Raw genomic sequence first — 27,876 nt, 5'->3', positions numbered from 1 at the left:
CGGACATGGTTGTGGGCATGAAGCCAAGGGTGGCTGCACACGGTGCAGAATCGTGTGCTGAAAATCCGCATGAAATCTGCACCAAAAGCGCACAAAAAACACATAAATCCACACGATTTATAATGATTTTGGAGGGGGGAAGTATTGTGTGATTTTTATGCATTTTTTGGTGTGGATTTTCCGCAGTTTCCGCACACAAAAAAACGCAACAATTAACACGCTGCAGATTTCAAAATCCGCATGGCAGGTCTATTTCCGCACCAAAAAAAAAAAGCTAAGTGTATATGAGATATGTCTTATCTCACACACTTTGCTGGTCATGTACTAGGGTAGGGCTTTTCTGCACAAAATCCATGCAGAAAAACCACACATAATCCGCACCGCGTGCTGCCACCCTTAGGCCGCTCGCACACATTGCGAAATACGCACGGTTTTTCCGCACTGATTTTGGTGCTGAAAAACTGCAGTGTAGTACTGTACCAGCAAAGTCTATAAGATTACACAAATATCATATACACTTTGTGGATTGTTTCTGTGCAGAAATTGACCGTGTAAATTTCCAAATCCTCAGCATGTTGATTATTTTTTGTATATTTTAGGTTTGCGGATTTTACATTTTTCAATGGAAGGGTGAAATCTGTGGCAAAACCTCATCAAATCTGCACCAAAATCTGCAGTTAGAAATTGTGGATTTTTGTGCAGGTATTATGAAGAAACGCAAAATTTGTGCGGATTTTTTGTGCGTTCACCCACTCTCATGTGTATGAAGCTGTACACTGAGGCCTATCCTCTGCAGCAGGCAAGCAAGTCCACTATCTATTAGAACTCATTCACACAACAGTATGGTTGTGTGAATAGCGGCCGAAATCCACGGGCACCGACTGTGTGAATCCTGTGAATATCCAGTGCGGACACATTGACTTGAGTGGGTCCACGATCCGCAAAATATGGCAAAAGATAGGACATGTCCTATCTTTTGCAGTACCAATGCAAGGACCCGAAAGCCCACCAAAGCGCTTCGGAGGGTTTCCATGGGTTCCAATCTGTGCCTTTGCTCTGCAAAAGATAGGACATGTCCTATATTTTGCTGTATCTTGCCGATCGCAGACCCATTCAAGTCAATGGGTGCGTGCCACAATAAGGGATTCACATGGTCAGTGTCCGTGCATTGCAGACCCGCTATTTGCGGTCTGTAATACAGGCACGCATACCTTACGTTCGTGTGAATGGGGCCTTCCACCTAGCTTTCCTGAGTTCCAGTTGCATTACTGGCAAGGAGGGATCAGCAACCTCCGGCACTCCAGTTTTTCTGAAACTACAACTCCCAGAATCCTCCTGGGAGTTGTAGTTTCACAGTAGCTGGAGTGCCGAAGGTTGTTGATCCGTGCTATAGGGAATGGTTGCTGATCCGTGCTATAGGGAATGGTTACTGGACATGTTGAGGGAGATTAGGTCATGTTCACACACATATTGCAATTTGGACACATATTTTACTACAAGATGCGTAGCAGAAATCCAAAGCTTACACTGATAAGTAAGTAGTATATTACTTATTTTGCATGCAGATTTATTTTCCGTAGCAGCGCCATAAATCCTCCAACCAAATTGGGGTTGCCTCTCAATGGAATGGCAGAAACTGCATTCATGTATATGAAATCTGGATTATAGATGAGCAAATTGACTCTAACCAATCGATTTGTCTCATCAGCAGGACTTCTTCACCTGTCACCTGTTCCCGCAGGGGAAGAAGTGTCAACCTGCCACAAAACTGACAGGGCCGGACATTTAGGCTAGGGCTACATGACGACATTTCTTGTGTGACATTTTTTTGTAATGATAGTTAATGGTGTCACACCGCAACATGCGATATGCTGCGACTGCGGTTGGATTTTTATTTACAATTTTTTTTCCCCTGTGAAAGGGGGATATGTCTGGCTTAACTACTGTGAGGGGCACACATCTGGGCATAATTACTGTGAGATGGCACATATCTGGGCAAAGCAATTGTGAGAGGGCACATATCTGGGCATAATTACTGCTAGGGGGCACATATCTGGGCATAGAAACTGTGAAAGGGCACATATCTGGGCATAATTACTGTGAGGGGGCACATATCTGGGCATAGCAGCTGTGAGGGGGCACATATCTGGGCATAACTGTGAAGGGGCACATATCTGGGCATCGCTACTGGGAGGGGGCACATATCTGGGCATCACTACTGGGAGGGGGCACATATATGGGTTTAACTACTGTGAGGGGCACATATCTGGGCATATGTACTGTGAGGGGGCACATATCTGGCCATAACTATTGTGAGGGAGCACATGTAAGCATTACTGCTGTGAAGGGGTCACAATGTGGGCATAACTATTGTGTTAATGTAACCAACTCCATTTTGCCTTTAAACAACTTTTCCAAACTTCTTAAGGACATTTCAGTGCAGGGTGTGGGAGGGGGGTGGTGGCTACAAGACTTGTTTAGGTTGCCAGGGGCTAAGGCCAGGCAGCCCCTGTCCACACATTCCACATAACCTGCTCTGTCGCAACATGAGGCTATCATGCATGTTATTTCTAATTTGATTGGATCAGTGTCCTATACCCAGGGGCGGATTGGCCATAGACATAAAGGGAAGTTTCCCGGTCGGCCAATGCCCAGGGGGCTGCCTGGACATCCTCACGGCCGGCCAGTGGAAGTTTTTGGGGATGTATTTTGTGCTGCTGGCAGTATTTTTTGATGGACTGTGGCTCTGTTGGGGTGGTATAATGTGCCACAGTATGGTATTGCTGGCCTCGCCTACTTGTGTTGGCCCTGCCGTCTATCAATTTAGACCCAACTACAAAACAGGGCCACTTTTAGTATTTTTTTCCAGGGCCACTTTAAGTTCCCAGTCTTCCCCTGCCTATACCATAAACCTTTGATTGGCTTTGTGTTTTTGACTTAATGTATAAATAAACCCTGAGAAAGGGGAACCCCGGACTCTAATGTACACCAACTCTGCGTGTGCTTGATATCCCCAGGACGGTGAATCGCTTGATCCTCAACAACTTCATTTTTAGTAGAGGAAGCTACTCTAACAACTGTGAAGAGGGCACAATGTGGGCATAACTACTATAAAGGGGCACAATGTGGGCATAACTACTGTAAAGGGGACACAATGTGGGCATTACTACTATAAAGGGGGCACAATGTGGGCATAACTACTGTAAAGGGGGCACAATGTGGGCATAACTACTGTAAAGGGGGCACAATGTGGGCATTACTACTGTGAAGGGGGCACAATGCGGTTGGATTTTTATTTACAGGTTTTTTTCCCCTGTGAAAAGGGCACATGTCTGACTTAACTACTGTGAGGGGGCACATATCTGGGCATAATTACTGTGAGGGGGCACATATCTGGGCATAGAAACTGTGAGAGGGCACATATCTGGGCATAATTACTGTGAGGGGGCACATATCTGGGCATAGCAACTGTGAGGGGGCACATATCTGGGCATAACTACTGTGAGGGGGCACATATCTGGGCATCGCTACTGGGAGGGGGCACATATCTGGGCATCACTACTGGGAGGGGGCACATATATGGGTTTAACTACTGTGAGGGGCACATATCTGTCATGACTACTGTGAGGGGGCACATATTTGGGCATATGTACTGTGAGGGGGCACATATCTGGGCATATGTACTGTGAGGGGGCACATATCTGGCCATAACTATTGTGAGGGAGCACATGTAAGCATTACTGCTGTGAAGGGGTCACATTGTGGGCATAACTATTGTGCTAATGTAACCAACTCCATTTTGCCTTTAAACAACTTTTCCAAACTTCTTAAGGACATTTCAGTGCAGGGTGTGGGAGGGGGGTGGTGGCTACAAGACTTGTTTAGGTTGCCAGGGGCTAAGGCCAGGCAGCCCCTGTCCACACATTCCACATAACCTGCTCTGTCGCAACATGAGGCTATCATGCATGTTATTTCTAATCTGATTGGATCAGTGTCCTATACCCAGGGGCGGATTGGCCATAGACATAAAGGGAAGTTTCCCGGTCGGCCAATGCCCAGGTGGCTGCCTGGGCATCCTCACGGCCGGCCAGTGGAGGTTTTTGGGGATGTATTTTGTGCTGCTGGCAGTATTTTTTGATGGACTGTGGCTCTGTTGGGGTGGTATAATGTGCCACAGTATGGTATTGCTGGCCTCGCCTACTTGTGTTGGCCCTGCCGTCCATCAATTTAGACCCAACTACAAAACTGGGCCACTTTTAGTATTTTTTTCCAGGGCCACTTTAAGTTCCCAGTCCTCCCCTGCCTATACCATAAACCTTTGATTGGCTTTGTGTTTTTGACTTTATGTATAAATAAACCCTGAGAAAGGGGAACCCCGGACTCTAATGTACACCAACTCTGCGTGTGCTTGATATCCCCAGGACGGTGAATCGCTTGATCCTCAACAACTTCATTTTTAGTAGAGGAAGCTACTCTAACAACTGTGAAGAGGGCACAATGTGGGCATAACTACTATTAAGAGGGCACAATGTGGGCATAACTACTATAAAGGGGGCACAATGTGGGCATAACTACTATAAAGGGGGCACAATGTGGGCATTACTACTATAAAGGGGGCACAATGTGGGCATAACTACTGTAAAGGGGGCACAATGTGGGCATAACTACTGTAAAGGGGGCACAATGTGGCCATAACTACTATAAAGGGGGCACAATGTGGGCATTACTACTATAAAGGGGGCACAATGTGGGCATAAATACTGTAAAGGGGGCACAATGTGGGCATAACTACTGTAAAGGGGGCACAATGTGGGCATTACTACTATACAGGGGGCACAATGTGGGCATAACTACTGTAAAGGGGGCACAATGTGGGCATTACTACTGTGAAGGGGGCACAATGTGGGCATTACTACTGTAAAGGGGGCACAATGTGGGCATACTACTGTAAAGGGGGCACAATGTGGGCACTACTACTGTGAAGAGGGCACAATATGGACATTACTACTGTGTGCTGGCACAAAGGGGGAATAATTACTATGTGGGGCCATTAAGGGGACTGGGTCTGTATAATTATGCTTTGGGCATAGTTAGAGGCGTGGCCTAGTATGAAAAAAATCATCCCTCTTTGTGTTTTTTAAAAGTTGGGAGGTATGCAGGACGTGTTGATCCACAAAACGCACATGGCTGATATCCGTGTTTTAAAAAACATATACGGCAGGGTGAATGTCCCTGAAATATCCGGCCCTGTCAATCTTGTGACAGGTGGGCGCTCCTTCACCTCCCGGGCCAGTTTCTCATAGGTGAATAAACCCTGCTGATGGGATGAATCGATTCATTAGATATGATTTGCTCATCTCTGGATTGTCACTTTCTTTGACACTTATTATCACAGAATCCGACAGGTGTGAATGGGCCCTCATTACTTTTGGCGCAGCATATGAACAATTTTCCCAGGCCATTCTGCACCAGATAATCTGTCACAGGGAGACGGCAAGACAAGGTGAAACTTGACGTTGTTTTCCGACTCTTTACTAGTTAGAAATGTTTAGGAAATCTTTAGGAAATTTGTTACCCTCGGAGCTACTCTGCCCACTTTTCTGAACACATTCTTAGGCGTTACAAATTGCGATTTCATTCAATATCACGTTCCAGAAAATCACACGCAATGAACTGCATGAACTGTTACATGTGATTTTCTGCTATTCAAAGCCATTTTTGTCACACCATTTTCTTCCTATAAATATTCTTCTGGAACTCACATGTGAATTTTTTAATTATGGGGATTTCATGAGACACCTTAGAAAGTTATTATACTGTGTGGTGTGTCGTGACATATCACACAGCAATCCTTTGTAACACTTACTGTTACAGTCTCATGGAAAATTTAGTTTGGCCAGCCATTTAACATGGAAATGGACCTGTGGGGTAGATGAGCCATATGTCAATTTTAGGGTGCGTTTACATGACTGTGTGGGTCCGTATCTGATCCGCATTTTTCGAGGCCCATTAATTTCTATGGGTCCGCAAAAAATGTGGACAGCACACGGATGTCATCCTTGTGCTGTCCACATCCATGCGTCCGGGCCGCAAATGATAGAACATGTCCTATTTTTGTCTGTTTTGCAGACAAAAATAGGCGATCTTTCAATGGGGCCCACAGAAAATGCGGGATGCACACGGACCGCATCCATATTTTGCTGAACCACAATTTGTGGAACATACAGTTGTGTGAATGCACCCTTATTCTGCGGATTTTCACCATGTGTTGCGTCATTTGCAATGCCCAGGGTTAAACCCTCAGCAAATAGTTCTAACATATAGCCCATGCAGATTTAGCACTGAAATGTGTTGCAGGTTGCAGACTTTACTACAGATTTACGGCAAAATGCTTAGCTGATATTTTTTACACTGAATTTTTATCCCTTGTGGATGGACCCGTTGGTGTAGATGTCGAATGTAGCCATAGGGTGTTCCTTGCACCAGTAGGACTCCATTCATACATCAGAAGAGAGTGTCCTCTTGGCCTCCACTCGGCTGGTACATGTCAGTATGCCTTTTCTAACTGCATAGAAAATTGTAGTCATCTACGCACATCACACTGTACAATTTTTTATTTCTTTTTTTTACAGTAGGAGTGAATAGCCACTGATGGAGCGCTGAAAAAAGGCCCTGAGGTAATGTGAACATAGCCTTAAACTGACAGCCTATTCATTTCAGTGAGCATTGTGTAAGGCTATGGCTACACGGCGACACCTGTCGCAGAAAAGTCTCGCAACATTTTTTATAATGATAGGCAATGGTGTCGTACTGCCACATGCTGCGACTGCAACACGACAGTTGCAAAAAATCCATCCAAGTTGGATTTTTGTGCGACTGTCGCATCGCAGCATGTCGCAGTGCTACACCATTGACAGTCATTACACAAAATGTTGCGTGACATCAATGTCGCAAGACACACGTCGCAGTGTAGTTGTACCCTTTTTGTGGTCATGCAGCCCTAACCTATTGCTACATTTCCCCTGTGGTGGCACTACAGGGAAACTGAGCACTTTAGGGTACATGCACACAGCAGTATTGTTTATGCAGATTTTCCATTCGGATTTACAAGCGGATTTTACTGTTTCTGCACCAAAATTCACATGTGTTAGGCCTCATTCACACATCCGTGTCATGTCTGTGCATTATGCGTGACACTGTCCATGATCCATTTGTGTTTGATCTGAGGTTCCATGATGTTCAGTCCGTATGTCATTTGCGTTTCATGGACAGACCAAACACAGATGGCATGCATGTTGTGTCTGTGGTTTCCATGGACTCATAGGGGGGTCACTTATTAAGATCTTTTTGGTTTCAAGTACGCCGGTGTTGCTACCAGAAGATGCATCTTATTTTTTATGGGGCGTGTGCCTTGTCATAAATTAGGGTGCATCTTCTGGTAGTCCGTGCACCTGCCGGAAAATCTACACCATCCCTTGGCTGGCGTAGTTTTTGACAACTTTTACGGGCTTAAAATTAATACATTTGTCCGGGCTGGAGTCCTGGCTCCCGCCAGTCCCTCAACGCTCCTATGTGTCAAACTCGCCATATTAAAATTAATCGCACAGGCGTTTAAAAAGTTGCAACCATTTTATGACAAAGAAAAGATGTAAAACTGTTAGTCAATGACCCCCATAGACTATAATGTGTGTGAGGAACAGGGCATGCTTCCATCCTGTCACTACGGACCCATGGTCTGTGGTAAACCACTGATCTGTGAATACACCCATTAAAGTCAATGGATACGTGAGTGTTCAGTGGAGACCACAGGCAGTGACTGACATGTGAAAAAGGCCTTAGACCGCATGCACACGACCGTGTTGTCCATTTTGCGGTCTGCAAATTGTGGATCCGCAAAACACAGATGCCAGCCATGTGCAATCCACATTTTACTGAACGTCTGACCCTCAATAGAGAAGTCCTACCCTTGTCCATGATATGGACAAGAATTGGACATGTTCTATTTTTTTAGATGGACCACAGAATGGACGTACGGATGCGGACAGCACATCTTTTGCGGCCTCATTGAAGTGAACGGGTCCGCATCTCACCCACAAAAAATACGGCTCGGATGCAGACCCAAACCACGGTCGTGTGCATGAGGCCTTACTTGTACATTTTGTAGCAGATTTGCCCCAGATTTCTCACTTTGCATTGGCACATACACAATGTGTAAAGAGAAATTACCGGATCCATATGTATCAAACAGCTGCAATATTTATTGTATTCTCTGATGACCTGAGGACACTGATAGAGATGTAGTCGGGTGGCAGACCTGCTAAATTTTAAATGTTTTCAGACATAATTTTAATTGCAAACCTTGAGCGTATAATAGAGGTCAGAGGACCCGATATATTGTGTCTGCTTTTTTTTTACCAGCCGATTTGTTAAATGTCTAAGTTCTTCCATTTTACACCATATTTTCAAAACAAAGATAAAAAAAAGAAGAAGCCGTCTTCATTATAAGGTCACAGGCAAAATGATGAGCTTAGTAGGAATGCGCGATGTGTGCTGGAGATAGTCAATAAGACTGAGTACGCACAAGGACCATGATAGGAGTAGCAGAACGCCTGATTAGAAATGTCTTAAAAGCTATCACAGAGGAAGACACACATGCCTTATTGCTTCTGGTGAATCTGGTCCATTTTGAACCTGGGTGGAACATGGTCTATTAGCAAGTAAGAGTGACCTGTATGTTCAGTGAGCCCAGGAGGATGGGAGTAGTAATGGGTCTGGCACGGATCACAGTGGCAGTCCTCACACCGATACCCTCCTAGGACCATGTAGTGATAGGATTATATACCCTTTCCTTCCCTCGGGGCACACCCTGATGTTGGGGCTACTGCTTCGTGGTAGTTGGGGTGAAGTGTTGTTCGAGGTGCAAGGCAAGAGATGTAGGGGCAGTGGCCGGTGTATGGTGGAGTCAGTAACCAGTGGCCAGTGGTAGTAAATAGATAGGTCTCTCTTTACTAAAGTGCAGGATAGGAGTAGTTGTACATCCAACAGTATCAAGGCACAGTTCCAAGCATATCACAGTGCAGTTACTCCCCAGTAGCAATGTATGGATAACAACAATAATAGGGGTTGTGGTACTTCTTCTGTCTGTCTTTCTAAAGTCTCTCTGCAGAACCTTAGGCATGCAATCAAAGCTCATAGTAGATGTTTCTGTAATTCCTGAGCTGAGGTAAAGATAAGGCTGGCCAAATCATGTGGAAGGCTGGGTTAGCAGTGTTCCCTCTAACATCAGCAAAAAGTCTATTTTTTCCATAAATGAGCTCAATACTTTGCTGCCTGACTTCAATGCGCAGCCTTGCTGCCTTTTTCTGTCAGGAGCACTTTTAGATAAAGTAGCTTTAGCTGTAGATGGAGGTTCTCTGAGCTCAGGCCTAGCTCTGAGGAGTAGGCACAAGTAGGTCCTTTTTCTACCTCAGCTAAGCACACACAGTTTACCGACTGACTAACCAGGGGTGGGCCTAGGTACATCCCCTAGCAACCTAAAGGGATTGAGCCAAGTTGTTAACCCTGACTTATCCATAGAAAGCAGATGGCAGCACAAAGACATAATCAGAACATTTTTACAACAGTTAGCCCTTTTTTGCAATGACCCTGTTCTAGGGTACTGCATATTAAACAATTTCTACAGATTAAAGCTGGTGCTTTTAGCAGGCATTGAGTTAAATTTCTGGTGCAAAGATAGTAAGATTTATTAAGAAGTGCCCGGCACTTAAAGGGGTTTTCCAGGACTAGCTATCAGAAAGGCGGCGCCAGAACCAGGCAATGGAACTACACGGCTCCATAAATGGAGATTCAGTGTGGCGACAATTTCCACCGGCCCAAAAAAATCTCTGGGCCTAAAATGTAGCTACATTTTAATTTACACAGAAACCTACTTATTCCTCATTTCCACTTTTAAGCTTTGCACCTACCTACAGGTAAACCAGGCTTCCCAAACAGGAAGTTCTTCTCATGATCAGGGTACTGTAACTGTGTAAATTTCCCATTTATATGATGCAACGCAGCTGAATTTGTTAAAGTGGCAGTGCAGGGTTTGTCATATGGTGCAGGGTATCATGCTATTATAACGAATCATTGGTTTTCCAGAGGCCTACAGGTAAACCTACCTAATTCAAGAAACAAATACATCACAAATTCAACTCTGTTCTAGGTTTTAAACAATGCAGCAAAATGCAACAAGACCTCGCTTTTCCATCTGATGGGGGTCCTCTCACCATTTATATGCTGTAACTAATGCTTCTTCTGTGCTCCATAGAGGACATTGTTAAACTTACTGGAACCTCCTGATCACAAGCTCAAAACACCTTAAAGGGGTCCTCTGGAGTTGGACAGAGATGGACCTCCATACATTTTATAGTGGCTGAGCCAGGGTACTCCAGCTCAGCTCCCAATTATATGAATGGGAGCTGAGCTGCATTATGTCGACAGTGGAAACTACACAATGTATGAAGCCTTCTGCTTACGCTTCATACACTGCTTGTTCCCAGTGGCACGTCAGCCCCAAAACACCTGATCAGTGGGGGTGCAGGATGTTGGACTCCCACCGATCTGACACTGATGATCTATCCTGAGTCTGTAGCCCGGAGAATCCCTATAAGCATACAACTGAATTATGCACCACATCAATTTATGCATATTTTTCACAGCGTGTGGATACATTGTTTTTAAACCTGACCAACTTTAAGGGTACTGTATATGGTGCAGATTATTCACCGGCAAATCCATAGCATTTTCGCTATGCGTGGACATAGACTAAAAAGTAAATTCGGACGCAGCCAAATAAACTCCACTGCCATTCCGCTGGCAGATTTGCATGTCACACATTCAAACTTTATGGCCGACATTGCTACAGATTCACTGCAGATTTCACCCTGTGCATTGCAAAGAATGAAACCTGCTGCTTTTCCTCACAATGATCATGCTGTGGTGTGGATGTGCTCTTATTTCCATGTGGATTTGTTTCTGCTACATGTGAATGGGGGTTTTGAAAAGCTCATCCACATGTATTGCACTACATGCGCTGGCACAAATCCGCCACCACATGCGATCATGGACTGACAGAGAGCTGTAATGCAGTATTTTATTACAGTGCTCATGTGAACTAGGACTTATTTACCCTCGATGCCTACTACTGACCTTTGCTCATTCTCCAGCTGAAGCTGTGGCACATCCCAGGAATGTCTCTTCCACATGGGTTCTGCCTTCTGTCCTCAGTCTTCGCTTGGAATTGATGTCATTGATGTCTGTATTTTCTTAATCATATGTTGTCCCCATTAAACCGGCCTTCGCTGATCACTGTCTCTGGCCTTACGTGAGCACACGCCACTCCTCAAGCTTCACTTCCGAACACACTTCACTTCTCTCTTTGTATCCAAATGAAGAAGCTCAGATACATATCTGTCACTCTTCTTAACAGCATCTTACTTCTCTTTTCTCTTCCACTTTCTGCTACCTTGATCAGTTCCCTAGTTTTTGGCACCTTACCTCTTCTTCTTTTTTACCCGCTCAACCATGCACTTCAGTTTTCTCAACTCACTGCAGTCTTTTTCTTGTTTGGCAAGCCTTCGAGCACTTTCGACATCTATGTGTCTTGCTCTATTCCTTTTGCAGGCCCACCCTCCTGATTGCTCTGTCGTGTTTCCCTTTTCTAACACAGCTGTGCCCTTGTCTCCTTGCAGCGGTGGCCTTCTTTCCTCTCAGGGATGTCCCTTCCTCTCCGAGGCTCTGTCCTCCTTTTCCTCGCCGCTCTATCTTTCCTCCATACACCCCTGATCACTCCACTTAGCCCTTTCCTGACCGCTCTTCCCACCTCGGCTTTGCTTGCCTCTTCCCTCTTTAGCGTCGACTCTCCCTGCTCTCGTCTTCAAATGATATTTTTGTAGATCCTTCCTGTTTTTAAATACTTCCTCCTTGAATTTGCCTTGCTTCTGTTCGTCGCTGTCCCCAGCCACCCCCACCCCCAACAGAGCAGGTTAACAGGCAACAACAGGGGGGCTCATAATGTGAGATGACAGGATGTGACTGTCATAATGGAATTCAGCACCAGTACGTGGTGACAGCACCGCTGCAAAACTGATGCCTCAAACTTATCCTAACCTATTGACTTAACTGGAGGCTCTTTGTCTTGGTGTATCACTGTGTAATGGCAGTGCCAAACTACATGCCAGTCATTACATGCCAGTAATTTTATGTGCACTGCGGTATGGAAAGTTTTTGGGCAGTGACATTGTTGGTTAACACATTACAAAAAACTGAATAATACAATGTGACAACAGTTGTTCAAAAGTGTCAAAAATCAGCAAAAATACTCTACATTACATTTAGCACCTTAGCCAGTATACCTCATGATGCTATCTAGCTGCGATTAACATGGCGAAAAAACTTGCTTTCTGCTTTTTTATAGAACTCTTACAAAAGTCTTTATCCCCTACAGCTAGCCATGCACCTGTCAATTGAATACTTGTTCACCGACAGCTATGCCAGCCGACTCCCCCATACACATGCACGTTCGGCTTGACTATGAGTATGCATGTGTGGTGGATGGGAAGTAAGCTGCTGTCAGACACCTCCAGCAGTGGCTTACCGTATCTTCCTGCGAACAAAAGGATTAGACAGGTTGTAGTCCAAAAGCCCGATTCGTCTGCCATCATAGGAGAGTTGGGAGACTACCATACACATGAGATGGTTGGCCATGTACGGCCAACTTTCTGTTGCTGATAGAGGACACTGTCAATAAATATATTTAAACAGTTATGCTACGGTTTGGACAAATTACAGAATTAGCAATCCCATAATGTTATTATTGTAAATCTTCCTTTCAGCAGTAGGTTAATTATGATAACGGCACACAAGGCTTTAGGGAATTATATTATAAATGTCACATAATAGGTGGTGGGGCTCTTGTCATAGATTTCATATTGGGGCCCAGGAGCTTCAGGTTTCGCCTCTGTTAATGTTACTGACTCCTAGAGTTACAAAGGGTTACACATTTCTCAAAAAGAGGAATATAAGATAAATAAGTGGTTTGTTCTGGGTTTTGTTGCTCCAAAATCGTACAATGAAAAGTGCAAACCAAAGGGTTAAAATATATTTGCTTTAGGCCTCATGCACACGACCGTTGCTTGGGTCCGCATCCGAGCCGCCGTTTTGGCGGCTCGGATGCGGACCCATTCACTTCAATGGGGCCGCAAAAGATGCACACAGCACTCCGCGTGCTGTCCACATCCGTGGCTCCGTTCTGCAGCTCCGCTAAAAAAACATAACATGTCCTATTCTTGTCCACGCTTTGTGGACAAGGATAGGCATTTATATTGCCGGCGGCCGTTCCGTTCCGCAAATTGAGAATGGCAACACGGGCGGCTTCCGTTTTTTGCGGATCTGCGGTTTGCGGACCGCAAAAAACGGCACGGCCATGTGCATGAGGCCTTAACGTATATCTTGCATGTATTTGCACAAGGTATTAATAGGCCATATCCAAAGCCACCACTAGATGCAGCTGGTGGCACCCTCTAAATATATAGAGAGTAAGGAACATTATAGCCGTTTAGTCGAGTTAGTCTCTTGGAGTCAGAGCAAAGTGGACAGAAGCCAAGATGTAGTGCTGACAGAAACCTACCTCTCCTGGAACAGGTTCCATCCAGGACAGGGCCAGAACAACTACCAAAAGCACACTAGATGAAAGCAGAGGTGTAGAGAAAGTCCAGTAGAGATAACTTGTCTGAAAAGGACTTATTTGGTCTACGACACATGTCCAGTGGTTACCTCCGATGCCTGGATACGATACACATTTAAACAGATTGATCACCAGTAATAGTATCTCCACATCCCAAGGTGGATTCTGTGGACGTGTACTGTAAGGGGGTGTTGCTAGGGTTTCAAAAGATCCGGGGCTCAAGCCCCAATGCATATTGCCCAATTTTCTAAGTCCCCCCCCCACCCCCCGCACACTCTAGCACTAAAGACATTTTACTGTACTTGCTATACAGCAGCACATCTCACCTCTCACATCCAGTGCTTCCCAGATGACATCAACTCATCAATGCATATTGCCCAATTCCCTAAGTCATCCCCCCTCCCTGCACACTCTAGCACTAAAGACAATTTACTGTACTTGCTATACAGCAGCCCATCTTACCTCTCACATCCAGTGCCTCCCAGGTGACATCAACTCTGATGTAGATCTTCTCATCATCTTCTCCATTCGGTCTGGACAACTTCTTTCAGCCGCACCTCGTCTCTGCAGAGTTTGACACACAGACATCTTAGCTTCCTCGCTTTTCTAAAATCATCGCTCAACCTGGAGTCCCAACTGTGTTATCCTGCTGCTTTCTGTGCTCTCCAATACCCCCAAATACTATTCTGAAATAAAATGAGTGCCATATAGATAGTCCCCCTGTAGTAATAGAGCTCCTCAAAGTCCCACCAATAGTAATTCCCTTCTAGAATGCCCTCATTAGTAATACTGCCCCCTACAGTGCCCCCAACAGTGGTAACGCTTCACAAGAGTGCCTCCATAAGTAGAGAAACCCTCCAGTATTAATAATGCCCTCACAGAGCCCCCATAGTGCTCTTTGTAGAAATAAGGGGGATCTATAAGTCACTTCTTTAGAGCCCCCCCACCAGTAGTAATAAGAACGCCTATAATGTCCCTTGTTTTTAAAATGCCCCCAGTGTGCCCCAGTATTTATTTTGCCCAGTACTGTTATAATGCTTGCCCTAAAGTATTTATAATGCCTCTGCAGTGCCCCCTGTAGTTATATTCCTCCCTTTAGTGCCCTCAGAAATTATTATTCCTCAGCCCCTCCACCATACAGTCCCATGTAAATAACATCACCCCCTCCCCAGCCACCTCCAACATGCAATCCCATGTAAATAACATCACCCCTCAACATCCAGTCCCATGTAAATAAGATCACTCCCTCCCCCAGCTACCTTCAACATACAGTCTCATGTAAATAACATCACCCCCTCCCCAGCCACCTCCAACATGCAATCCCATGTAAATATCATCACCTCCTCAACATTTAGCCCCATGTAAATAAGATCACTCGCTCCCACAGCCGCCTTCAACATACAGTCCCGTATTAATAACATCCCTCCCTTCAGCCCTAACATACAGTTCCAGTTAAATAACCACAACTCTCAGCATTACTCTGCCTCCCACACTGAGAATCTCTTCAGTTCACTTACCTCTTCTCATGTAGCAGACCTTACAACAGCTTCTTCCCCAGGACTTCTCCTCTTCACTGCTGAGCGCCAACCTCTCCTACGCTGGTCACATGATGGTGACATCATCACAGGTCCTTCTCAACCACTGCCTTTAGCACTTATAACATGACTGATGTCATCACAGGTCTTTCAGCTCTTGCAGTGCATTAGATTCAATTTAATTGCCGTCCTAAGGACTGCAATACAGTTGTATCTGTCTGGCAGGCAGTTTATTTGGGGCCCAGGCACTGGATGTTTTAACCTAGCAACACCCCTGCTGTAAGTACAGCAAAATGTTCAAAAAAGATGCAGAAGCATTGGATCAAATGACGTCTGTGTTGTTTCTGGTGTTTGCCATACCTTCTTTCCCCAGGTGTGGCTATTAGGGTCATTTAACCTTCTCTGTTTATAGTTGCTTCTCCCACAATGCTGTGCGGTTTATAGCTTCTGTTTGGACCTTTGGATAGATTGTGGTTGGATCTTGGCTGAGTTCCTGGTGCTTCCATTGCTCCTTTAAAGTGAAGTCTTTCCTTTCCCTTTTGTATTTTGTTTGGGTTCTGTGTGTTGCATTTCTCTATTGTTTGTATTAGGCCTGTAGGAGACTCCTGTTCATCCTTCCTTTTGGAGGAACAGGTAGTCTCGTCCCTGCCATTAGTACTAGGGTCCTATAGGGCTTGATAGGACTCTAGGTATTCCTGCGTATGAACTCACCTACCTTTGGGGTCTGGTCATACTGGTAGTCAGTCAGGATTTTGGTTAGGGTTTTCGCTAGGAGGTGTCCATTTTCCTTCCCTAGTTCCCAGGCCTGATTCCCTGTTCCTCCCTTCCCTCCTATGCTCGGTGTGGTGTTTCCCTCCCACACTGAAGCGTGACAGCATACCTCCCAACTTTTGAAAAGAGGGACATTAGGCAAATTTTTCTGCACTAGGCCACGCCTCTAACTCTGCCCAAAAATAACAAAACACCTAATCCCACGACATGTTCTGCTTTCTGGCAGCCACTATTCTTTGGTCGTTAAAGAAACAGCCGAGTGACCAGCCTCATAAACTTTAATTGGTGATAAAAATGGCCGTGTGACGACTGTTACTTGAACTTCCCTCACACCGGGGATAGTGATGAGCTAACCACGGACCATACGTTATAGTCCTCTGTAACGGAATCCATAACGGAATACTTAGATAACCCGAACCGTGTACGCCGAACTTTAAAACAGAAGTTTGCTCATCACTACCTATAGGCTAAATAACATCGCTCCCCTCCTTTCAGCCCCTCCAACATAAAGTCCCATGTACATAATATCACTATCTATCTGCAGACTATTCCGATGTACAGTCCCATGTAAATTACGGTACATCGCTCTCTAAATATAGCCTCCTCCAATGTACAGTCCCATGTAAATAACATCATTCCATCCCACCAACATACAGTCCCATGTAGATAACATCACTCTCCTCCCTTCAAAGCTACAGTGCTAGGGAAATAACCATTCCCTCCCTCCAAGCAGGAGAACTACAGCTCCCAGCATATCCCCGGCTCTCAATCTCTTACATGGATTCAGTGGCAGTATGTTTTCTCCACTGCTAAGCCCCGCCTCTTCATCCACTTTTCATCCACTGATCACATGGCTGTAACATCATTGCAGGTCCTTGAACTGCTGAGCTCTGCTTACTGACGTCATCCCAGGTCCTTCAGCAACTGCAGACAGAGGAGGACGCTGAACCAACACGTCCTCCTCAGAGCTCCCCCCTCTCCTCCTGATGACGAGGTTCGTGGAAAGTGGGGGAGGGGCAGCTGAGGTGAATGGTGAAGTGGGGAGCGCAGGGCTCCCTGCTTCACCATTATAATCAGCTGTCTCTGCGTCCTACGGAAGCAGAGACAGCTGAAAGGGGATCACCCTGTGATTGCATTGTATTACTTAAAATATACAACCCACGTCTGGATGCCTATGTCAGAGTCACCTAATGAAGTGCAGAGTAAGGCCCCCTTCACAAGGGCGAGAATTCCATGTCGGTGCAATGCGTGAGGTAAACGCATTGCACCCGCACTGAATCCGGACCCATTCACTTCAATGGGGCTGTGCAGACGAGCGGTGATTTTCACGCATCACTTGTGTGTTGCGTGAAAATCGCAGCATGCTTTATATGCAGCATTTTTCACGCAATGCACGCCCCGTAGAAATAAATGGGGCTGCGTGAAAATCGCAAGCAAGTGTGGATGCGGTGCGATTTTCACGCATGGTTGCTAGGAGATGATAGGGATGAGCAACCCCGGACCCCATTAAAGTCTATTCACTGTATTATTTTCCCTTATAACATGGTTATAAGGGAAAATAATAGCATTCCTAATACAGAATGCTTAGTAAAATGTGTCTTGAGGGGTTAAAATTAAAAAAATATTAACTCACCTCATCCACTTGATCGCGCAGCCGGCATCGTCTTCTTTCTTCTTCTTTCCGGACCTGCAAAAGGACCTTTGATGAGCGCGGTGATGTCAGCGCAGGTCCTTTTGAATGAAGATAGAAGATCCTTCTATCTTCATTCAGCAGGACCTGCGCTGACGTCACCACGTGGTGAGCGCGATTAGTTCATCAAAGGTCCTTTTGCAGGTCCTGAAAGAAGACAATGCCAGCTGCGCGATCAAGTGGATGAGGTAAATTATGTTTTTATTATTTTTTAACCCTCAATTGACAATATACTTAGCATTCTGTATTAGTCAAAACTGACTGAAATTGTGTGCCTACTCGCGCAGCTTTCCCTGAACTCACCTGCATCGCATCCAGCCCTCACCCACGACTTCCGTGTGAAGGGGACCTAAGGAAGACAATATTGAAGAGACACCTTGGCCTATCAATTACCTGTGCAGCCATGTCATCTGTAACATCTGTGGAAAGTGCATTTTATGTACCAACTGCTGGTCCATAGCATGATAAGAACTGCCCTGATCTGTTTGCATTTGAATTCTTCAGTAAAGAACTCTTCTGCTGCACAACTGCCTCATCATTGCTTCCTGCACTACTTCACTGCAAAGTGTTTGGTTCACAACAACCGGGAACCTGCTGGCGCCACAAAACTAATAACATCAAGGTTGACTCAACCGTCATCAGGCAGGAAAACTCCAGACCCAGACTGTGCACCGAAGGGAAGACAAGGTATGTCCTTCGCATCACTGCACACCAGCCCAGGGATCGTCACTATAACTACTACCCCCATCCGGCCATTCACTCATACAGACCCCCATGCGCCCTGGTCGCTGCATTATTTCCTGACCATAATGCTCTACCTTTTTGAGCTGAGCTGTTTGTGCGTGCCATGATCTAGAGATGATGTGCAGAAGTCCTATCTCTAATGTTGGCTCTCGTGACACAGAAAGACGTCTGACATGTTATTGCCTTGGACCACACAATATATATATCTCCCTCTGATAATTTTGGATTAACCTTTCTCACCACGCCTCAAAATTATCTCTGTAATACCCACTGTGCTTTGCTGACATTTCCTCCTAATTGAGTTACACTTGTGCCTGCATCCTCTGACTCACATGCAAAATGGTCCAAACTAGTAACATTGACTTTATTGCTTTGCGCGGCCGTATTAATAATAATCAGTGTTCCACTTAATGACCACGTTTTAAGGTAAATCGCATTAGCTGTGCAGGATCAATGAGTTGAGCATCAAAGTAACTGCAGGTCGTGTTGTAATTTAGCTCTGCTTTATGGATCCAGATGGTGGAAAAACATTGGCCTACATGAGTCTGGGCACAAATATACTATATCTTTTAACCCATATCTGAAAAATTAGATATCAGATGATTTCAGGGGAAAGAAGGATCAGGCACGTTGAAGTTCAAGGTCCCATCCCTTTGTTCTTCGGGAAGATAAGCCTCAGAGGAGTCTGGCAGCAGTTTCTCCTCTCTCCGTATGGAAAACACATACACACTCGGCCAAACTAAGGGCTCATTCACATGAACGTGGTTTGGTTCCGAATCGGACCCATTCACGTCAACGGGGCCGCAAAAGATGTGGACAGCACTCCGAGTGCTGTCCGCATCCGTTGCTCCGTTCTGTGGCCCCACAAAAATTATGAGTCTGGTCCTATTCTTGTCCGTTTTGCGGACAAGAATAGGCATTTCTATAAAGGGCCGTCACGGGCGGCATCCGTGTTTTGCGGATCCGCAATTTGCGGCCCGCAAAACACGGCACAGTCGTGTGAACAAGCCCTAAGTGTGTAGGTGTATTGGGGGTCAGAATAGATAGCTGTTGAAGGTGTATGAACACTTTATGGCTAGGGGTTCTTTGAGGTTCTTTGAGGGTCAAAATTCCTCCTCTACCCATAGTTAAAAGGTGGGGAGTCAATGCCCTATTGTCTGCATGTGAGATGATATTACATGGTAAACCCCTACTTTGGTTGTGAACTAAGGTGAATTTTTATAACCTGTGTCAACTATCAAATCTGTCATACACTTCTATGGTTCAATCAAAGGTAAAGACAGCTCACCACTCAAAAATCGCTTGCACGGGGGGCCTTCATCTGGCTGTTCTCGGAACTGCCTGCTCCCGGTGACCGCATTTGTTTCAGACCGGCTCGCGAAGCAGGCACAGGTAAGGACTTACCTGTGCATCGCCGGACTTGTGATTTAAGATGGCAGCCCGCATGTGTTCGCGGGGGCGAACACGGCGAACTGGCCATCACTGCTGAACAGTGCTTGGAACGGAAATTGTTTCTTAGGGTGCAGCCACGCTGTCAGGTTTCTGCATGCACATTTGGAAGCCAAAACCAGGAATTAATTCAAAAATAAGGAAACGTTGTATCTTTTATTTATGCTTTTTCTCGTTTTCTGATCCACTGCTGATTTTGGCTTCCAAAACTGCATGCAGAAACCTGACTGGCTGTAGTTTTCTGCAGGGACGCAGACCTTTTTATCCAAAGCTATTTGCTAGAGAGCTAATTGATGAAGGCAAAGTGAGCTTGTGTTGGACCCAACCCTCTCCTTCATGTGAACGTCTACAGGACGTTCCCTGTCCATGAGTTCACCTAAGTTAGCAACCAAATGAGAATAGTCACTAAGTACTCACTCTGTCCTTTCCTACAAAACATGGGAAGGCTGTAAAAATGTACAGTTACCTATATGGTACCAACCAGACCAGAAAGAGGGCCCATTTTGTTATAGATGCTCTACCATGTTGGCCCTTTTTTTTTCCGAACAAGTGTTCAGGGGTTTCCACATGGTGGTAAGGTTGGGAGTTCTTGATGTTGGCACCTGCTGTTGACCAACATAAATGCAGCAAGCTGAAAGTCAGACTGGCCCACCAAAGTACCAGAGGATCCTCCAGTAGGCCCAGGCTCTGATAGCTTCGTGGTCCCCAAAGGTCCAGAAGGAAAAATCCCATTTGGAGCTGCCTTTGGAACCAATCACTTGCTACTAGGGTCTATTTCTTTGAATCAAAACTCATTAGACTTTATTGATGATATTAGGTTGGGGCTCCGAGAATAATTTCCTCTCGTGGGCCCGAGGAACCCAAATCTGACACTGAACAAGTTCAAGCTCCAATAAGAAATCCTAATTACAGAAATCCCCAAGCAATCCGCATTGACGTGCTCGACTTTCTTTATACAAAGTCACAACAAAGTACACAGTTCTTACAATACTTGAATAGTGGACCTCCGTCTGAGCCCCTTTTCCGTCTCTCTCTTCATTAATTGGGTACACAATGTTTGCCTCCTGTTGGCATTTAAATGACAAGTCAGCCGCACAGCTTCAAGATTTATATTTAGCTACTTGATAAACATAATTCATTAGCTCGATGCCTTTGAGAGCATGAAAGTAGGAACGCAGGCTGATTAAAGCAAGACTGAAAAGCAGGTTAGAAGAAGGTGGAGCCTAACCAAAAGAAATATCAATGGGACTAGGACTATAAAATGTATAATAATCTTTATTAGTCAAAATATATAATTTAAATACAATAATAAGGAGAAAGAGGTACGATGGAAAGTGATCCAGAAAAGATATACATGGGGTACATAGATCAGATACAGCACTTACAGGTGAAACTCGAAAAATTAGAATATCGTGCAAAGTTAATTTATTTCAGTAATGCAACTTAAAAGGTGAAACTAACATATGAGACTCATTACATGCAAAGCGAGATATTTCAAGCCTTTATTTGTTATAGTTTGGATGATTATGGCTTACAGCTTATGAAACCCCAAAGTCACAATTTTGAGGTACCCTTTGCTCAGGGGGTATGGATTAATTATCTGACTAGAGTGTGACACTCGGAGCCTAGAATATTGAACCTTTTCACAAAATTCTAATTTTAAGCTGCATTAATGCAATTCCTTTTAATTTGCATTGCTGAAATAAATGGACTTTTGCACGATATTCTAATTTTTTGAGTTTCACCTGTATGTCATAGAAGAAGGTGGAGGTAAGAGTCAACCAAGCAGATATCATGAAAGGGGGGCGGACGAGAAATAAGGGCAAGGAGGGTGTCCAAGGAAGATGTTTAGTGGAGCTGAGCTGGAATGGCTTCTATCAGATAGCTTAGCTTTCATGAGGTTTTGCTGGATTAACCAAGAGGGAGTTGTTATTCTGCTGTCCCCATAGAGAGATGACCGTGTGCAGTCTCTAAATGTACTGTGCAAAAGTTTTAGGTAAGTGTGGAAAAAAGGCTGCAAAGTAAGAAAGCAAAGTAAGAAAGCTTTCAAAAGTGGCTGCCAGTGCCCGATGCTGTATTGCTTTCTTGGATGGGCACGGGCGCTGCTTCTCTTAGTCTGCTTTTGCTACTTCTAGTCCGGTGGTCTGGACCCACTGGCCATACTCTGCCCTCCAGCAGCAGGCCTGGGAGCTGGAATTCCATATGTGCTCTGCTGCTACATAGCACAGCCTACGCTTCTCAGCTAGACCAAAGGGGGCACATGCTCCCCGACTCTTAAAGGGTCAGCATGCCAAAGGCTGGCTACCCTGGGGTACTTAAGTCAGCTTCACCTGTGGGAAGGTGCATGAGCACTAGGTCTACTAGCTTGCTAGATCCTGCAAATCATTTCTGCCCATGTATTCACCACTGCCAGATTCCTGGATTTTGACCCTCTGCTGTCTGACCTGACCCATGCCTGATTACCTCATCGATAATTCACTGACTGTTCTGACATCGGACTGTTTCACAGATTCACACTTATGCCTCATTCACACAGTCAGTGTTCGGTCATGGATTTCCATCAGTTATTTTGAGCCAAAACCAGGTCCGGCTCTAAACACAGAACAGGTGCAGATCTTTCCATTTTTCCTTATGTCTCTGGAGGCTCCAATCCTGGTTTTGGCTCACAGTCACTGATGGAAATCACTGACCAAAACACTGACGTGTGAATGAGGCTTTACTCTGCCTGCTCTGACCTCAGCCTGAAACTGACTACGAGTTTAGCCTGTCTTTTCGGAGCTATGCACTGGTGTCTCTTGACCCCTGTGGGTCAGCTGTCAACCGCATATAGATTACTCCTAGATGTAGCAGCAGGGTGGATTCCCTGCAGCAAAGTCCAGATCACTGTATAGGGGTTAAAGTGTGAAGACCAGGGAACCGCCAGGATATCGCCCCTTAGTTTTAGCCCTAAGTCAAATCCGTTACTTGCAACAGTGGTTCCACACTCACTGCTGTAACTAATAGAAGTGTTAATAATTTACATTTATTCTGCAGCAGGACAACAACCCTAAAAATACAGTCAATGTCATGCTGTTTTAAAGGCAAAGGGTGGTCACACTAAATATTGATTAGATTTAGATTTTGCATGATCATACATTTAGTATTTTATTAACTGAGAATAAATGAACTATTAACACTTCTAATTTTAAAAGCATTCTTATTTTGCAGCATTTTTCCTACATCTGCCTAAATGTTTTGCACATTACTGTAGATGGGAGTTATGGAAAGAACGGAGCAAACAGTGCTTGGATATGCCATAAATGTTGGAAATGGGAATATCCCTCTAATGACAGGGCTACCATATAGGCAAATTGCAGGACAATATAGTGCACAAATAACAGGAGCCAAGTTTGCACAAATAATGGGGAGCCACACAGGGTCTAAATACCAACATCAATAATGGAGATGTATTGCTCTGCTATCTCTCCCATGCACATGCATGCCCTGTTGATGTATCTGAGCTAGGTTAAAAAGAACAGCAGGAGCAGCCGCAGCCAGCCAGGCTTTCTTCCTGCTGGAAAACTGTAGTACTACATGGCCACAGTCTAGACCAATGGCTCTCCATACAATGTATAGACGTTTCAAGTCACCAAAATGGGAGCCCCTCTTAAAGTTCTGGCTCGTAGAAGGGGTCCTAAGTAGGGGCATATGGACAGGGGCTTTCCCTTTTAAAGGGGCTGTTTGTAGATAATAATATAGCCATATGGTGAATAATAACAGCCACTGCATAACTAACAGCACCGCCATATAGTGTGTAAATCATTTTTATGAATGTGCAAGAACAAAATGTGGGGGGCAGCACTGGCATAGTAGATGCTGTCTGGATTAACCACCTCAGCCCCCAGTGCTTAAACACCCTGAAAGACCAGGCCACTTTTTACACTTCTGACCTACACTACTTTCACCGTTTATTGCTCGGTCATGCAACTTACCACCCAAATGAATTTTACCTCCTTTTCTTCTCACTAATAGAGCTTTCATTTGGTGGTATTTCATTGCTGCTGACATTTTTACTTTTTTTGTTATTAATCGAAATTTAACGATTTTTTTGCAAAAAAATGACATTTTTCACTTTCAGTTGTAAAATTTTGCAAAAAAAACGACATCCATATAGAAATTTTGCTCTAAATTTATAGTTCTACATGTCTTTGATAAAAAAAAAATGTTTGGGTAAAAAAAAAATGGTTTGGGTAAAAGTTATAGCGTTTACAAACTATGGTACAAAAATGTGAATTTCCGCTTTTTGAAGCAGCTCTGACTTTCTGAGCACCTGTCATGTTTCCTGAGGTTCTACAATGGCCAGACAGTACAAACACCCCACAAATGACCCCATTTCTGAAAGTACACACCCTAAGGTATTCGCTGATGGGCATAGTGAGTTCATAGAACTTTTTATTTTTTGTCACAAGTTAGCGGAAAATGATGATTTTTTTTTTTTTTTTTTTCTTACAAAGTCTCATATTCCACTAACTTGTGACAAAAAATAAAAAGTTCTATGAACTCACTATGCCCATCAGCGAATACCTTGGGGTCTCTTCTTTCCAAAATGGGGTCACTTGTGGGGTAGTTATACTGCCCTGGCATTCTAGGGGCCCAAATGTGTGGTAAGGAGTTTGAAATCAAATTCTGTAAAAAATGACCTGTGAAATCCGAAAGGTGCTCTTTGGAATATGGGCCCCTTTGCCCACCTAGGCTGCAAAAAAGTGTCACACATCTGGTATCTCCGTACTCAGGAGAAGGTGGGGAATGTGTTTTGGGGTGTCATTTTATATATACCCATGCTGGGTGAGAGAAATATCTTGGCAAAAGACAACTTTTCCCATTTTTTTATACAAAGTTGTCATTTGACCAAGATATTTATCTCACCCAGCATGGGTATATGTAAAAAGACACCCCAAAACACATTCCTCAACTTCTCCTGAGTACGGGGATACCAGATGTGTGACACTTTTTTGCAGCCTAGGTGGGCAAAGGGGCCCATATTACAAAGAGCACCTTTCGGATTTCACAGGTCATTTTTTCCTGAATTTGATTTCAAACTCCTTACCACACATTTGGGCCCCTAGAATGCCAGGGCAGTATAACTACCCCACAAGTGACCCCATTTTGAAAAGAAGACACCCCAAGGTATTCCGTGAGGGGCATGGCGAGTTCCTAGAATTTTTTATTTTTTGTCACAAGTTAGTGGAAAATGATGATTTTTTTTTTTTTTTTTTTTTTCATACAAAGTCTCATATTCCACAAACTTGTGACAAAAAATAAAAACTTCCATGAACTCACTATGCCCATCAGCGAAAACCTTGGGGTCTCTTCTTTCCAAAATGGGGTCACTTGTGGGGTAGTTATACTGCCCTGGCATTCTAGGGGCCCAAATGTGTGGTAAGTAGGTAAATGACCTGTGAAATCCGAAAGGTGCTCTTTGGAATATGGGCCCCTTTGCCCACCTAGGCTGCAAAAAAGTGTCACACATCTGGTATCTCTGTATTCAGGAGAAGTTGAGGAATGTGTTTTGGGGTGTCTTTTTACATATACCCATGCTGGGTGAGATAAATATCTTGGTCAAATGCCAACTTTGTATAAAAAAATGGGAAAAGTTGTCTTTTGCCAAGATATTTCTCTCACCCAGCATGGGTATATGTAAAATGACACCCCAAAACACATTCCCCAACTTCTCCCGATTACGGAGATACCAGATGTGTGACACTTTTTTGCAGCCTAGGTGGGCAAAGGGGCCCATATTCAAAAGAGCACCTTTCGGATTTCACAGGTCATTTTTTACAGAATTTGATTTCAAACTCCTTACCACACATTTGGGCCCCTAGAATGCCAGGGCAGTATAACTACCCCACAAGTGACCCCATTTTGGAAAGAAGAGACCCCAAGGTATTCGCTGATGGGCATAGTGAGTTCATGGAACTTTTTATTTTTTGTCACAAGTTAGTGGAATATGAGACTTTGTATGAAAAAAAAAAATAAGCATTTTCCACTAACTTGTGACAAAAAATAAAAAATTCTAGGAACTCGCCATGCCCCTCACGGAATACCTTGGGGTGTCTTCTTTCCAAAATGGGGTCACTTGTGGAGTAGTTATACTGCCCTGGCATTTTCCAGGGGCCCTAATGTGTGGTAAGTAGGTAAATGACCTGTGAAATCCTAAAGGTGCTCTTTGGAATATGGGCCCCTTTGCCCACCTAGGCTGCAAAAAAGTGTCACACATGTGGTATCGCCGTATTCAGGAGAAGTTGGGGAATGTGTTTTGGGGTGTCATTTTACATATACCCATGCTGGGTGAGAGAAATATCTTGGCAAAAGACAACTTTTCCCATTTTTTTATACAAAGTTGGCATTTGACCAAGATATTTATCTCACCCAGCATGGGTATATGTAAAATGACACCCCAAAACACATTCCCCAACTTCTCCTGAGTACGGCGATACCAGATGTGTGACACTTTTTTGCAGCCTAGATGCGCAAAGGTGCCCAAAGTCCTTTTAGGAGGGCATTTTTAGACATTTGGATACCAGACTTCTTCTCACGCTTTGGGGCCCCTAGAATGCCAGGGCAGTATAAATACCCCACATGTGACCCCATTTTGGAAAGAAGACACCCCAAGGTATTCAATGAGGGGCATGGCGAGTTCATAGAAATTTTTTTTTTTTGGCACAAGTTAGCGGAAATTGATATTTTTAATTTTTTTCTCACAAAGTCTCCCGTTCCGCTAACTTGGGACAAAAATTTCAATCTTTCATGGACTCAATATGCCCCTCACGGAATACCTGGGGGTGTCTTCTTTCCGAAATGGGGTCACATGTGGGGTATTTATACTGCCCTGGCATTCTAGGGGCCCTAAAGCGTGAGAAGAAGTCTGGAATATAAATGTCTAAAAAATTTTACGCATTTGGATTCCGTGAGGGGTATGGTGAGTTCATGTGAGATTTTATTTTTTGACACAAGTTAGTGGAATATGAGACTTTGTAAGAAAAAAAAATATAAATTCCGCTAACTTGGGCCAAAAAAATATCTGAATGGAGCCTTACAGAGGGGTGATCAATGACAGGGGGGTGATCAATGACAGGGGGGTTGATCAATGACAGGGGGGTTGATCAATGACAGGGGGGTTGATCAATGACAGGGGGGTGATCAATGACAGGGGGGTGATCAGGGAGTCTATATGGGGTGATCACCACAGTCATTGATCATGCCCCTGTAAGGCTTCATTCAGACGTCCGGATGCGTTTTGCGGATCCGATCCATCTATCAGTGGATCCGTAAAAATCATGCGGACGTCTGAATGGAGCTTTACAGGGGGGTAATCAATGACAGGGGGGTGATCAGGGAGTCTATATGGGGTGATCACCACAGTCATTGATCACGCCCCTGTAAGGCTTCATTCAGACGTCCGGATGCGTTTTGCGGATCCGATCCATCTATCAGTGCATCCGTAAAAATCATGCGGACGTCTGAATGGAGCTTTACAGGGGGGTAATCAATGACAGGGAGGTAATCAATGACAGGGGGGTGATCAGGGAGTCTATATGGGGTGATCACCACAGTCATTGATCATGCCCCTGTAAGGCTTCATTCAGACGTCCGGATGCGTTTTGCGGATCCGATCCATCTATCAGTGCATCCGTAAAAATCATGCGGACATCTGAATGGAGCTTTACAGGGGGGTAATCAATGACAGGGGGGTAATCAATGACAGGGGGGTGATCAGGGAGTCTATATGGGGTGATCACCACAGTCATTGATCATGCCCCTGTAAGGCTTCATTTAGACGTCCGGATGCGTTTTGCGGATCCGATCCATCTATCAGTGCATCCGTAAAAATCATGCGGACGTCTGAATGGAGCTTTACAGGGGGGTAATCAATGACAGGGGGGTGATCACCACAGTCATTGATCATGCCCCTGTAAGGCTTC

At 44.6% G+C, this 27,876-nt stretch overlaps 1 protein-coding gene across 2 annotated transcripts in view; it reads right to left on the bottom strand.

Moving 5' to 3' along the window:
* The window catches only part of DGKZ (diacylglycerol kinase zeta), a 179,420-nt gene that overhangs the window by 133,440 nt on the left and 18,104 nt on the right, over nucleotides 1-27,876 (bottom strand). The window contains exon 1 of one of the 2 annotated variants that reach the window (XM_040409152.1): nucleotides 11,191-11,897. The exons of the other annotated variant lie outside the window; for it this stretch is intronic. Within the exon in view, the coding sequence (XP_040265086.1) occupies nucleotides 11,191-11,246 (56 nt within the window). The 5' untranslated portion in view covers nucleotides 11,247-11,897. Of the gene's footprint in view, nucleotides 1-11,190; nucleotides 11,898-27,876 lie in introns of those variants that run through there. 2 annotated transcript variants of the gene reach the window in all.

Source organism: Bufo bufo, chromosome 10, assembly GCF_905171765.1.
Source record: "Bufo bufo chromosome 10, aBufBuf1.1, whole genome shotgun sequence".
Classification (NCBI taxonomy): domain Eukaryota; kingdom Metazoa; phylum Chordata; class Amphibia; order Anura; family Bufonidae; genus Bufo; species Bufo bufo.
Note: the sequence above shows the minus strand (reverse complement) of the source record. Positions and strands in the feature narration are given on the sequence as shown.